The sequence below is a fragment of the Lepidochelys kempii genome, chromosome 2 (assembly GCF_965140265.1).
Source record: "Lepidochelys kempii isolate rLepKem1 chromosome 2, rLepKem1.hap2, whole genome shotgun sequence".
NCBI lineage: Eukaryota > Metazoa > Chordata > Testudines > Cheloniidae > Lepidochelys > Lepidochelys kempii.
Genome location: NC_133257.1, coordinates 48,864,251 through 48,878,855, shown reverse-complemented (window position 1 = coordinate 48,878,855; position 14,605 = coordinate 48,864,251). Strand labels below are relative to the sequence as shown.

At 43.7% G+C, this 14,605-nt stretch overlaps 1 protein-coding gene across 4 annotated transcripts in view; it reads left to right on the top strand.

Moving 5' to 3' along the window:
- WWP1 (WW domain containing E3 ubiquitin protein ligase 1) overlaps positions 1 to 12,964 on the top strand; it is a 180,587-nt gene extending 167,623 nt beyond the window's left edge. Inside the window, exons 20-22 of one of the 4 annotated variants that reach the window (XM_073330654.1) lie at positions 5,531 to 5,627; positions 5,819 to 5,891; positions 8,063 to 12,964. In XM_073330654.1, the coding sequence (XP_073186755.1) occupies positions 5,531 to 5,627; positions 5,819 to 5,891; positions 8,063 to 8,162 (270 nt within the window). In that variant the 3' untranslated portion in view covers positions 8,163 to 12,964. The remainder of the gene's footprint in view (positions 1 to 5,530; positions 5,628 to 5,818; positions 5,892 to 8,062) is intronic. The other 3 variants (XM_073330652.1, XM_073330653.1, XM_073330655.1) reach the window with 3 other exon arrangements.
- The last annotated feature ends 1,641 nt before the right edge of the window (positions 12,965 to 14,605 follow it).

Here is a 14,605-nt window from a genome sequence, read left to right as displayed (position 1 = left end):
ACCTTCCCTTCGAGGGTGTAGTTCTCTTCTCCGGTAAGACGGATAAGAGACTTCACAGCTTGAAGGACTCGAGGGCTACCCTTCGTTCGCTGGGGCTTCACATGCCTGCTACCCAGCGCAGATATTTTAGGCCTCAACCTGCCCCTCATCTTTACCAACCCCAAAACCGCCAGGACGCTCCATGTAGGCGGAACAGGAGCACTCGGAGGAGGCAACAACCTCCCTCTGGACAAAGCTCTGGCCAGCCCAGGGCCCCACCGGACTCTAGACCACCCTTTTGAGAGTACAGTCAAGGACGGCTTGCCAGTACGACCTTTGGATCCTTCCCATCTTACTTTCTCGTCCTATCTATCCCCTTTCAACCATGCCTGGTCTCAAATTACTTCAGACCGATGGGTGCTCCACACAGTAGAGAGTCCAATTCCATCCAATTCTGTACCCTCCCGCCCCCCCCAACTCCTTTGCCCGTCCCTCTTCAGGGACCCCTCTCACGAGCAACTTCTAATTCAAGAGGTTCAGTCCCTCCTCTCGGTAGGGGCAGCGGAGGAGGTTACTAAGGACCTAAGGGGCAAGGGTTTCTACTCCTGGTATTTCCTAATACTGAAGGCCAAGAGGGGACCTCAGACCCATACTGGACCTGCGACAGCTGAACAAATACGTAAAGAAACTCAAGTTTTGCATGGTCTCACTAACCTCCATTATCGCCTCATTGGATCCAGGAGACTGGTACGCTGCCCTCAACTTGAAGGATGCGTATTTTCATATCGCAATAGTCACACACCACAGACGCTACCTCAGATTTGTGGTGAACAGAGTACCAGTTTGCCGTCCTCCCGTTCGGACTGTCGAGTATTCACAAAATGCATGGCAGTCGTCGCAGCGTTCCTGTGCAAGCACCAGATACAGGTTTTTCCATACCTTGACGACTGGCTGATCAAAGGTCGCTCAAGAGCCCAGGTGGAGGCTCAGATCGAGTTTATAAGGAGGACCATCCTCAACTTAAGTCTCCTCCTGAACGAGGAAAAATCTACTCTGTCACCGGTGACAGAGTAGGAGTTCATAGGCACGATCCTGGACTCTACCCAAGCCAGGGCGTACCTCCTGGAGGCCAGGTTTCACTCACTCCAGGACATCATACAGAGCCTCAGACAGTTCCCCACGATGTTGGCAAGAAACTATCTAAAGCTGCTGGGACACGTGGCTTCCTGCACATATGTGGTGCAGCATGCCAGGCTCAGGCTGCGCCCACTGCAGTCTTGGCTAGTGTCGGTGTACTGACCAGCCCAAGATGCGTTGGACAGGATCGTAACCGTGCCCCGCCTGGTGCTGGACTCCCTCCTATGATGGCTCGACCCTCGAATGGTTTGCGCAGGGGTGCCTTTTGCCAGCCCTCAGCCCTCACTCACCTTGGTGTCAGATGCCTCGGATCTGGGTTGGGGGGCTCACCTGGGGGACCTCAAGACCCAAGGTCTCCGGTGGACCTCGTTCTTCACATCAATGTCAAAGAGCTGAGGGCAGTGCGTCTGGCATGCTACGCTTTCAAAACGCACATAATGGGCAGATGTGTTTCAATCCTCATGGACAACACCTCAGTGATGTTTTATAGCAACAAACGGGGGGGGTGCACGCTCCTCTCCCCTGTGCCAAGAAGTTCTTGTTCTGTGGGACTTATGCATAGACCACTCGATCCATCTGCAGGCTTCATACCTCCCAGGGGTGCGAAACATGCTGACGGACAGCCTCAGCCAGACCTTCAATGGCCACAAGTGGTCCCTTCGGCTAGACGCGGTGAGCTCAATCTTCCGGTTCTGGGGCTCATCCCAGATAGACCTGTTTGCCACTCCGGGCAACAGGAAATGTCAGACATTTTGTTCCCTTGGGAGCCACAGCTCAGGGTCCATCGGGGACGCGTTCCTTCTTTCTTGGGAGGGCTACCTGCTTATATGCTTTCCCACCCATCCCGCTAGTCCACAGGGTGCTCCTCAAGATCCGCAGGGACTGTGCCCAAGTTATACTAATAGCGCCGGCGTGGCCACGTCAGCACTGGTTCACCTCGCTCCTGGAAATGTCCATAGCAGCCCCACTCACCTTACCGCTGGTCACCGACCTTATCATGCAGGACCAGGGCCGACTCCGGCACCCGAATCTGGAATCGCTCCACATTACGGCCTGGATGTTCCATGGTTAAGTGCCGCAGAGTTGTCTTGTTCGGACCAGGTCAGACAAGTCCTCCTGGGTGTAGTAGAAAGCCCTCCACCAGGGCTACTTACCTGGCCAAGTGGAAAAGGTTTTCTATCTGGGCAGAGCAACGTAGTCAGTCACCGCTCCTCGCCTCCATACCATTTATACTGGACTACCTCCTTCACCTAAAATATCAAGACTTGTCCCGGTCATCAATAAGGGTCCCCTTAGCCACTATCTCTGCCTTCCATCTGGGCTCCGATGGTCTCTCGGTCTTTGGAAACCCTATAGTCAGTCGTTTTCTCAAGGGTTTGGACAGGCTCTTCCCACACATGCGTCAGCCTGTCCCTGCCTGGGACCTCAATTTAGTCCTCTTCAGGGTTACAGGCCCACCATTTGAACCTCTGGCCACCTGCTCCCTGTTATATCTTTCGTTCAAGGTTGCTTTCCTCGTGGAAATTACCTCAACTCAACGGGTTTCGGAGCTCAGGGCCCTCACGTCTGAGCCCCCTTACACAGTTTTTCATAAGGATAAGATCCAGCTCAGGCCTCATCCGGCTTTTCTCCCAAAGGTCGTCTCCCATTTTCACATGACCCAGGACATCTTCCTCCCAGTGTTTTATCCCAAGCCACACTCCTCTGATAGGGAGTGCAGGCTGCACTCACTGGACATGCGTAGTTCTACATAGAGAGAACTAAGTTGTTCCGGAAGTCCGTCCAACTCCTTGTAGCCATGGCGGACAGAATGAAGGGCCTCCCGGTATCCTCTCAATGCATTATCATCATGGATCACGTCCTGCATTAGGGAGTGCTACACCCTGGCAAAGGAGCCCACTCCGCAGATCACTGCCCTCTCTACCAGGGCCCAGGCTTCCTCTGCGGCGTTCCTGGCTCAAGTCACTATTCAGGAAATGTGCAGGGCAGCTACGTGGTCCTCGATACATACATTTACGTCTCACTATGCAATTATGCAACAGTCCAGGGACGATGCAGCTTTTGGGCAAGCCATGCTCCTTTCTGTGGATAACTCCAACCCCACCTCCTGAGCTCTAGCTTGTGAATCACCTGCTTGGAATGGACATGAACAATCACTCGAAGAAAAAACGGTTACTCACTTTCTCGTAACTGTTCTTCGAGATGTGTTGTTCATGTCCATTCCAATACCCACCCTCCTACCCCTCTGTCAGAATAGTCGACAAGAAGGAACTGAGGGGGTGGGGAGTCGGTGGGGCCCGATATTGGGGCCCCGCCCAGGGGGCGCCCAGGCCCACCCTATGGACGCTGCTAGGGGAAAAATCTTCCGGCTGGTGTGCACGAGGCGCACACACACCTGCTTGGAATGGACGTGAACAACACATCTCGAAGAACAACAGTTACGAGAAAGTGAGTAATCATTTTTTTACTGCCCATGACCTGTCCATGACTTCTACTAAAAATACCCGTGACTAAAATGTAGCCTTACTCATGTCCTCTACTCCTATCTTCTGACACAGCTGAGCCTCAGAGTCCTAAACAAAATCAGCAGAATAGAGCCATGGTCATTCTAATTGCACTGACTTGGGCCAATGCAAATTTGGTTCCCCTGCCTGATTTTTCCTGCCATCTTGTCCAGCACTGCACCTGCCAACTATTCCTGATCCCTTAACTCAAAATTCAGGATACATTCTTCATCTGAGCTTCACACTGCAGCTCAAGTCTTGTTTTCTAGATGTGTGTCTGCGGTAGAGGTCTCCTGTGTGAGAGGTTTTGTTGAATAGCAGAAAAGCATCGACTACAAAAACCTACCCATAGAAATGGAAGAGATTCCACCATTGGTATATCCAGTGACACTGTCCCTTCAATTTTTCCCTTTTGGATGTTTTAGATTATCTGTTGGGTTTAAAGAATTCAGATCTCTCCGAGTTCCATAGATGTTAATTTAGCAGCTATCACAGATTTCCATTTCCCTGCTGACCCCACCACTTCCAGATTCATCAAAGGGTTAGCTAACTTTTTCCAAGTCAGAGAACCCACTCCTGTGTGGGACTTTAATTTGGTCTTCAACTTTCTGATGAAGCCTCCCTTTGAGCCACTAACAAAGTGTTCCCTTCTACTTGTCTATGAAGACTGCATTTTAGTGGCTGTCACCTCTGCTAGGTGAATTGGTGAGCTAGGTACTGCAATGGCCAAGTCCCCCTTCCAGTTTTCTATAAAGAGAAGATCTCTCTGGCTGTTTCACCCAAGCTTTTACCCAAGGTGAACTCGGACTTTCATATAACTTGGGCCAGTTTTTCACTCTTAACTTCATCTGACTAGGGAGGAAGTTGCCCTTCACATCTTAGACTTTAAGAGGGCATTGGCTTTTTGTTTGGAAAGGGCTAAACCTTTTAGGGACCCTCAGGCTGTTTGTTCTCTTTCACAGACAGAATTAAAGGGGCCTCTCTTTCTACCCAAAGACTCTCCGAATGGGTTTCCAGTTGTATCCATTCCTGATATAAGGCTGCAAATACTCAACCTGCTAGGATGATAGCCCATTCTTTCAGAACTCAGTCTGTTTCCATCACCCTGCTGAAGAATTTTCCTATTATGGAAATATTCAAAGCTGCCACATGGGCTTCGGTACACACCTTCTCAAAACACTATGCCTTAGGGTACACACCTCTAGCGAAGACACTGCCTTGGTGGTATTGCAAACAGTTCTGCAAACAGTTTTAGATCAGACTTTGAAGTAGGAGAGGTTACCTGTCTTGTACAGTAACTGGAGTTCTTCAAGATGTTTGTCTCTGTAGTGTTCCACTACCCACCTTTCTTCCCTTCCATTTTGGAGTCTAGACTTGGTGATAGAGAAGGAACTGCTGAAGGTGGTTTGCCCAACACTGTGCTATACGCAGGGCATCAGGATAGCTAGGACATATATGCGGATCAAACAGGCACTGCTACCGAAAGCGCCCAATCAAAGGCGCACAGGGCGTATATGCACCTGAAGTGGAGCACCCACAGGGACAAACATCTCTGAGAATCCAGTTACTGTACATGATAAATAACCTGTCCTTTGAGATTTTTTTAAAATGTGGTATAAATTGATCTAATGTATTAGCCTGTCTACTCACAAGTGTTGCCAGCCTTCAGTGCATAGTGTGATGTGATACCTTTGTGCATGCAGCCCAAAATCAGTGCTTTTATGTTTGCCACCATATCACTGTGCAAGATCATATATAATTTACTGTAAGTTATTCTCTTCAGGTTTGTTATGGAATCACAGCTTTCCAAGTATCTTGTTCCTACATGTTTTGTATTATTTTTCTCTAGCCGTATTAGCATAGTAGTATTCAGTTTTGTTTTAAAGTAATTCTGAATTTCTGTTGCCTAGTTTGTAAAAGACACAGACAATGAGGTTCGTATGCGACTGCTGCAATTTGTCACTGGTACTTGTCGGTTACCACTGGGAGGTTTTGCTGAGCTCATGGGTAAGTATAATGCCCCTGAAGTATACTACCGCAATCTATAGGTATTATGTTTATTCTGAACAAGTGGCAATCTTTTGCTCATTTCTTAATCCTACGTTTCATCTAGCATAAGCATACATTAATAAATACACTACACTATTACTGGTTTAAAAACAACATTTAATTTAATCTTGTATGTTTTCTTGATTCAGGAAGTAACGGTCCTCAGAAATTCTGCATTGAAAAAGTTGGCAAGGAAACCTGGTTACCGAGAAGTCATACTTGGTAAGTTTTAATATTGAAACAGTGAGTAAATGTAAACTAACTTTGTATCTGTTGTTGATCTTCATTAATGTAGTTTTAGACCATCTGTCTTGCACCTAAGTTATACCATAACAGTTGATTCAGTTGTAAGCTAGTTTGGGTTACTTGTCTCAACCTACAATTTCTGTCCCTGACTCCCACCTGTTGCTTGATTTAGAATGGCTGGGCTAGTGACTTTCCCATTACTGAAAAGGTCTCTATTTTCCCTTCTTTTTAATTTCAGTTTTGTATTCTATCTGTATTTATATTGTTTTTATTTTGGATAGTGTCAGATACTCTAGAGTTGTAAGATAAAATCCCTTATTTTACATGCACCCAGGCTATTTTTGCTTCAAAGAGCAAGTCATTGTTTCTGCTACACAGCTAAGTTAGTATTGGAGTCAGTTGTCATGTGATATTTCATTACAGTGTAACTTTCTGAAAATATGTGTGCAAAATGCCACCAAGAACCTTATAAAGTGATTGGAACCCCCACAAACATTCAGAACTTCAAATAGCATCCTAGAATCTGAATTGCCTATCCAAATGGCTCTCTTCAGTCCTCACTGCTCTACCCCATGCGGACCCAGGCTCCCTGTACCTGTTATACTTCTGCGGTAGAGAGAGTGATTGTGGGCAGCCAGTAGGATTGTTTCTTCTTCTGGCATCTTGGTGGGAGCATATCCAGTTTTTTCTGTCACTTGTTGTGAGGCTCCCCCATCCTATTATTTTTCCCTGTGTGGTATTATTTCCTTGAATGGATCTGTGCTGAAGTTGAAGATGTTTCCTCCCTGCTTGTGGTAGCCAACAGGGTCCCTGAAGTAGAGCAGAAGAAGCAGTCTTAGCATTGCCAGCAACAGTCTCTAATGATCAGAGGTGAGAATTTCAGGAGAAGTGTTTCCAGGTGCAACTACATGAAATAGAGGAGGAAAATAGGAGTTTTTCCCACTTATGCCAGAATTATTAATAGAGATATCAGATGAAGAAGACATCAGCTTTTCATAACAGATGTTTTAAATGGATTTATTAGAGTCCCTCTATCGTCTTCCCTTTTTCTTCTCCAAAGGTTCAGTAAGGCCCTGTCTACACTATGAGGATAATAGGGGAATTATCACCATGCTGTAGCTATGCCATCATACCTCCGTAGCGTAGACGCAGCCTACAGCGAAAGAAGGGTTTTATCTGTTACTGTAGGAACACCACCTCCCTGAGCAATGGTAGCCAGGCCAACAGAAGCATTCTCCTGTTGATTTAGCTGCATCTACATCAGGGGCTAGGTCGGCATAGCTATGGCACTTGGGATTTTCAGTGTAGACTCATCCATTTTACTTTTCAGACTTGATTATCTTAAAATCATTCTTTTATCCACTTTTTAGTGAACCTTCTCTATCCAAAAAATGTGAGAATCCTTCACATAGTCTGCACAAGACTGTACAGTAGAAATGGGCATATGGCTGTAATTATACATATTTTCTTATGAGCTTTTCTATATGTTATATGAAATAGGAAGTATTTGATCAGATTATAATTTCTCCATTGAAAGAACATTAGGGTGACATGAGGATTAGCTAACAGTTTAACTTCAGACGTTGCAAAAAGATTGAATAAAAGCTTCCAGATACTTTTAATTCTATAATATAGCTATGGGTATAGTTTAGCTTTCAAAGAACCCCCCATGACTAAATAAATCACCCCTTTTCAGGAAGAATGGTTCACATGAGTATATACTGTGCTCTAAATATACTCATTAACTCATTTGGTTTCATTAACCAAACTGGGGTTGTATGCACTTGAACCATATACCCTTTATAAAGGTGAAGATAATTTTTGGGGAAATATAATCATTGCATCTGTAGGGGGGTTTCATCAAGTATCCAAAAGCACTTAAAAACGAATAATCCCTAGTAAAGCAGAGTGTGTAAGTGACTTGCCCAATATTACACAGTCAGTGAGAGCCAAACTCCTGATTCCCATTCCTGTGTTCTGACCCATAGATCAGAGTATGTAAAACTTCTGTCTGTAACAGTTTAGTTTTGCAATATTCTTAAAAGCAAAAATGTAATTACACAAAATATTGTAAATGGGATTTAGACAAATTTATAAAAATGTTATTTTTCCTCCTCTTCCCCCACCACCTCTTCTGTTTTGTTCAGTTTTAATCGTTTGGATCTGCCTCCATATAAAAGCTATGAACAGCTAAAAGAGAAGCTCCTCTTCGCAATTGAAGAAACAGAGGGATTTGGTCAAGAGTAGAAGTGGCTTCTTGTCAAGAGGATATATTGCATTATTAAAATGCCCAGCCAACTAAAATTGCACACTGAGTTGTATATAAGCTGTTTGTTCTGTACAGTCATGTTTCTGGAACTCTAAAGTATAAATGTTCTCCGTTCTTCCACAGAGATATGCAAAACAGTTCAGCCGTGTCTAGTTTATTTATTGCCCCTTCAAAAGACTGACCAGGAAAAAACAAACAAACCATAAATTTTGAAAGCAGACAAATGACTTTATTTAAAAATATATTAAATATATATATATATATAAAATATATATACACACACACACACTCACTCTCTCTCTCTAGTGGGCTCTAGTTTTATAGAGCTATAAGTGTATGAAACATAGCAGTCATTCAAAAGGACCTTGGAATTTGCTTTATCTTGGCTTTATTATAGAGAAAAATGTACAAATTGCTCTGTCTTCTCACTTTATGCAACATCTCCAAGATTGTTTTATTGCATGGCTGTTCTAAAAGGTGTTACAAGCTTAGGCCAAATGTATCCTAAGTATGTAGAAAAATGCTGCTGGCTTTTTGAGATGACAGAATGCCAAATTCTGTCTGTTCAGGTTTTTGTTTTGTTTTTTAAATACTTACAATAGCTGATATCCTCACTACTACATTGATGTAGCCAAGGTCATGAATAATGCCTTGATTACTTGCACAAGAGTCATGTACAGTAAGATGAATGTGATTAATGTTAAAACAGTTGGTGCCACTATTCTGACTTATTGTAGGAACTGAACAGAATATTTTAATTCGTGAGCAGCATTGAAATTTGTTTACATAATATCTTGGATTATTACCAAGAGAATGTTGGGTAATCTTTAAAGAATAAAAGAGAAACTCTAACACATTCTCTCTTGGTCTGGTGTCTTACAGTTTTGTTTTGTTTTAATCTGTGTATTTTAAAATTTCATAAGGTAAACTAATGTAATTTGAGATTTAAGAATACATGAAAGGTAATGTGAATTTTTGCTGCTTTTATGTTCATGTTCAGTTTTAGTTATGGATCTAGAGAACCCAAATGGAATGACAGTTACATAAGCTTTGCACATTAAACTAATAATTTTCTATTAGTATTAAATATTTTCATCCCCTTTAAGTTCATGTAAAAATTCATGTGTACATGAATTAAATAAGTATACCTAGATCTTGTCATTCTTTTTCATAGGCAACGTTTTGGATTTTTTTGTTCTAAATGCACAATAATATAAAATGATTTTTATTTTTTTTCCAGTATTGAGGGCATTTTCTGAACTGCAAAGATGTAACAAATTATAAAATCTTATTGATGTGAATTATATTAAATGCTACTTTTAGCAAACTGTGCTTCCTTATTATAGAGTAAGAACATTTTAAAAATTACCATTTGTATCATGCTTTCAATATTCACTGTAAATTCCATTAAATTTAACTTATACAAAATTTTGTACACACACAAAACCGATTTCTTAAAATGTGATTTAAACATTTCTGTAACATATCTATCGTATTGCACTGGTAAAAGCAGAAAAATATTGCTATATCTGTTCTTGTATGTTATCAATATAGCAATTGAATTCTACCAAAATTTTATTTTTCTATATATTGGATTGTGTTATGCTTTGTTATTCAAAATGCACAATTTACTGGGGAGCTGTTAATTGTAAATGGCTTTGATAAAAGCTGTGATCTGATTGGCTCAATGTACTTCTATCATATATTATTTACTACTCCTACGTGAATCAGGACTTTTCATCACTTAAGTTACTCTGCCACTCTACACAAAGTAACATGAGCTATTTTCATGAATTTATGTGGTACATTAATAAATTAAAGGTTTGAGTTCACCTAAATTATAAGTGATTTATGCCAATTAAATTGGAGGGAGCTAAAAATTATTTCAGAGGCTGGAGAACTAAGTATGTGTGATTTGCCTAAATGACATCTAAGAGAGTTAAGTATAGTAAAATTGAACCTTATTCATTTGCACTAATGAATGACTGTGCCTCCCACTGCAAATTCTGAATCTAATGAATCTGTAAGTGAAGACATTAAAAAGCAAGGACATCACATCACAAAATGTACCTTGTTTGTTATTTTGACAACTGTAGTTGTCTCCCAACCCCACGACAATCTTTACCAAAGAAAAGGATAAGTAATGAAGGGACAAGAGAACAAGCCTGAGCCAAGATTACGCATATTAAGGATGATAAGACATCAAGGCCACCCTTCTCTCATCCTAAAATGCTCCAAGATAAATGATCATTACAGTAAACAAAGTAAAAAAGGAGTAAATAAAACAAATATTGACCATCTCCAAGAACAATGGCAATTAAAAAATTCTTTATAATAGGAAAACATTTATACTAGGCAGTACAGTAGCAGGAACTCAGGTAGCACTGATGCAGTACAATCTGCTGGCAGCTTGTAAAGAATAACTATATCACAAGCACCTTTCATTTTGCTTATAGTTCTTAACTGTACTGCATTATGCAGTACATACCACATTGTATTGGGTAGGTGGAGGGAGATGAAATTCTCCTCCCTTTTTTTTTTGGTTGGGAAAGAGGAAGAGAGTGGAAGAGAGAGAGCTTGTGAGGGAAGATGATGAACTGCCAGGAGGTTTCAAGCAGGGGAGAAATGAAACAGAATGGAGCCAATACCACTTTCTCAGGAACTGGTCCTTAGCTGTTGCTCTCTTTCTGATCCCTTTTTTCCCTTCCTGTGAAAATGTTATCAATTTTGTTCCCACCTTTCCTTATCTACCTTCAATCTCCTGTTGGCACCTGGGTAGCTCTCTTCCTCTCACAGGCCTCTCTACTCCTTGGGAGGGCCCAACCAGCAGTAACTGGGAGGAATTGTGTGTGTATATAGTCAGTGAGAGGGAGTGCATGAATAATATTAGAATGCTGCTTTGATTGAATTGGGATCATCATCCCTGAAACCTCCAGCATCCTGATCAAGGACTTTCCCACACCTGGGCCCCAAATGACCAACATGGGGAATGCTTGCTCATGTCTATTCCATATTAGGTGTGTGCGCTCACCACATGCACTGGTGCCGGAAGTTTTTCCCTCAGTGGTATCCATAGTGGACCGGCTCTGGCGCCTTCTGGAGTGGTATGCACATGCTGTGGTATAAGAGGCACCGCTAACTCCCCCCCACCCTCAGTTCCTTCTTGCCATCAGATGGTGCTGGAACGTCTGCTGCTTTGGCTAGCTTTTTTCGCTTTGTTCAGTGTTTTGAACTTTTCTTGTAAAATAGTTGTACATAGTTAAGTTTCCCTTAGTGTGTTAGTGTTTTACTTGATCCCGAACAGGACTTAGCTTAGGGATGGGGCATGTCCCGGTCCCCAGGCTTTAAGCCCTGTGATCGCTGCAAGAAACTGATGTCCATCAGCGATCTGCATAATAGTTGTTTAAGGTGTCTCGGCGAGTCGCATCTAAGCGACGTGCTGTATTTGCAAGTCCTTCAAACCTCAGACTAAGAAGGAGAGAAACTTCCATCTCAAAGTGCTCCTAATGGAGTCGGCTGTAACTCTGGCAGAGCAGTCGAGATCCAACTCTGACCCGAGCACTGCAGCGTTTGTGTGGAGTGCCCCACCGGTGCTGTTGATGGACTGGCGCCGATCCCCCTCCCCGGAACCTGCCAAGCAGCAAAAGAAAACTTGGAGAGAAAGATCTCCTGCATCCTGCAAGGGGAAGGAGAGGGCAGGAGGGGAGCCAAGGCCCTGAGGAGGGCGGTTCAATACCTCCTACCAGGAGTCGGGTCCCAGCTCAGGTCGAGTGGTCCAGCCCACCCCGACGCATGCCAGCCACACCAGACAGGGACGAGGGCCTTCATCAGTTAGAGGTCCTGTCGACACCTGAGGCCCTGCAGGCAGCACAGGATATCCTGGTGCTACTGGTACCACCCACACCACCTACAACGGTACCCCAGTCTAGGGGTAAACCCGCCTTGGGGCTTTTCTATAGGCCCCCATCTCAGCAGCACTGCTCTCCATCGTAGGAGATGTCAGCGCTGGCCTCCATCATCCTCTTCCTGGATCTGGTAGACTGGTATGCTGCCCTCAACTTGAAGGATGCGTACTGTCCTATAGCAATCTTCCAAGGACACAGACGCTTCCTGTTTTTCATGGTGGGATCGGACCACTACCAGTTACTGGTCCTCCCTTTCAGCCTAGCGACAGCACCAAGGGTGTTTACCGAATGCATGTCGGTGGTAGCAGCTTACCTCAGGCATCAAGGTATTCAAATATACCCGTATCTCAACAACTGGCTGGTCAAAGGCTGCTCCAGGTCTCAAGTCCAACGGGACTGTCATAAATATAAAGGGAAGGGTAAACCCCTTTAAAATCCCTCCTGGCCAGAGAAAAAAATCCTCTCACCTGTAAAGGGTTAAGAAGCTAAAGGTAACCTCGCTGGCACCTGACCAAAATGACCAATGAGGAGACAAGATACTTTCAGAAGCTGGGAGGAGGGAGAGAAACAGAGGGTCTGGTCTGTCTGTCTATATGCTGCTTTACCGGGGATAGACCGGAATGGAGTCTTAGAACTTTTACTAAGTAATCTAGCTAGGTATGCGTTAGATTATGATTTCTTTAAATGGCTGAGAAAAGAATTGTGCTGAATAGAATAACTATTTCTGTCTGTGTATCTTTTTATAAATTAAGGTTTTGCCTAGAGGGGTTCTCTGTTTTGAATCTAATTACCCTGTAAGGTATCTACCATCCTGATGTTACCGGGGGGATTTCTTTACTTCTATTTACTTCTATCTCTATTAAAAGTCTTCTTGTAAGAAAACTGAATGCTTTTTCATTGTTCTCAGATCCAAGGGTTTGGGTCTGTGGTCACCTGTGCAAATTGGTGAGGCTTTTTATCCAACATTCCCCAGGAAAGGGGTGGGGGGTACAAGTGTTGGGAGGATTGTTCATTGTTCTTAAGATCCAAGGGTCTGGGTCTGTAGTCACCTAGGCAAATTGGTGAGGCTTTTTACCAAACCTTGTCCGGGAAGTGGGGTGCAAGGTTTTGGGAAGTATTTTGGGGGTAAAGACGTTTCCAAACAGCTCTTCCCCAGTAACCAGTATTTGTTTGGTGGTGGTAGCGGCCAATCCAAGGACAAAGGGTGGAATATTTTGTACCTAGGGGAAGTTTTGACCTAAGCTGGTAAAGATAAGCTTGGGAGGTTTTTCATGCAGGTCCCCACATCTGTACCCTAGCGTTCAGAGTGTGGAAGGAACCTTGACATGGTGGCAGAGTGGTGGGATTAACCTGAAATCATTTTGAGATCCAGTTGAGATTTTTTGAACTAGAAATACAGATTTTAAAAAGGAAATTTTTTTTTCCCTTTGGAAAGGAAGTCCAGAAAGCAGCTGAAACGGAAAGCAGCTTGTTTTCTCTCTGCTTTGGAGCCAGAGCTGAGACAAAAGGGGATTATCTTTGTGAATTGCAGGTTTTCTTTGCCTGGAGGCAGGGTACTTAGCCTCCTGCAGGGAAATTCAGTCTTGGTAAACCAGAAGTTGTTTTTTTTCCCTAAAAGTAAACGGGGGGGGGGGGGTTCTACCCATTTGCCTGGAGACAAAAGTGGCAGGGGTTTTTTTTTAGGATTTTGATTTTTTTGTTTTACAAGGAGCACAGGTTTGAAAAGGAATTTTTTTTTCCTTTGGGCTGCTGGTAAGCAGGTTTCCAAGTAGTTGGAGGTTTTTTGCTTTGATTTGGGCCCAGAGCAGAGACAAGGGAATTGTCTTTTTCTGTAGGCTGACAATCACTATCAGAGAATAGGTATTCTATTCCAGAACAGCAAAATTTTACAGCCAAGTTTTGTTTGTTTATTTCTAAACCTTGGGTGTAAAGTTAGTTAAAAACAGAGAGGTTAGAATGACAAAATCCACAGCTCAACAAAAGCTGGAATTAGCAGATTTCAGGCTGCGGAAAAACAAAGGGAACATGAAAGACAGATAGAACTCATGCGGCTGAAAATGGAAGCAAGGGCCAAAGAAATGGAAGCAAGGGCCAAAGAACTGGAGGAGAAGGAAAAAGAGAGGAAGCACGTGGAGGAGGTGGAGAAGATAAAGGCTCAGTGGAATATCCCAACAAATGCTAGCAATCCTTCTCCAAGTACCACTTCCCATCCCAGAAAGTTCCCCACCTACAAGGCAGGTGATGATACTGAGGCCTTCTTAGAAAACTTCGAAAGGGCCTGCCTTGGGTACAGCATCTCTACTGACCAATACATGGTAGAGCTGAGGCCACAGCTCAGTGGATCCTTAGCTGAGGTGGCAGCTGAAATGCCTAAAGAACACATGAACAAGTATGAACTGTTTAAATCCAAGGCGAGAGTCAGAATGGGGATAACACCCGAGCATTCTCGTCGGAGGTTCAGAGCCCTAAGGTGGAAACCAGACGTGTCATTTACCCGACATGCCTACCACGTTGTG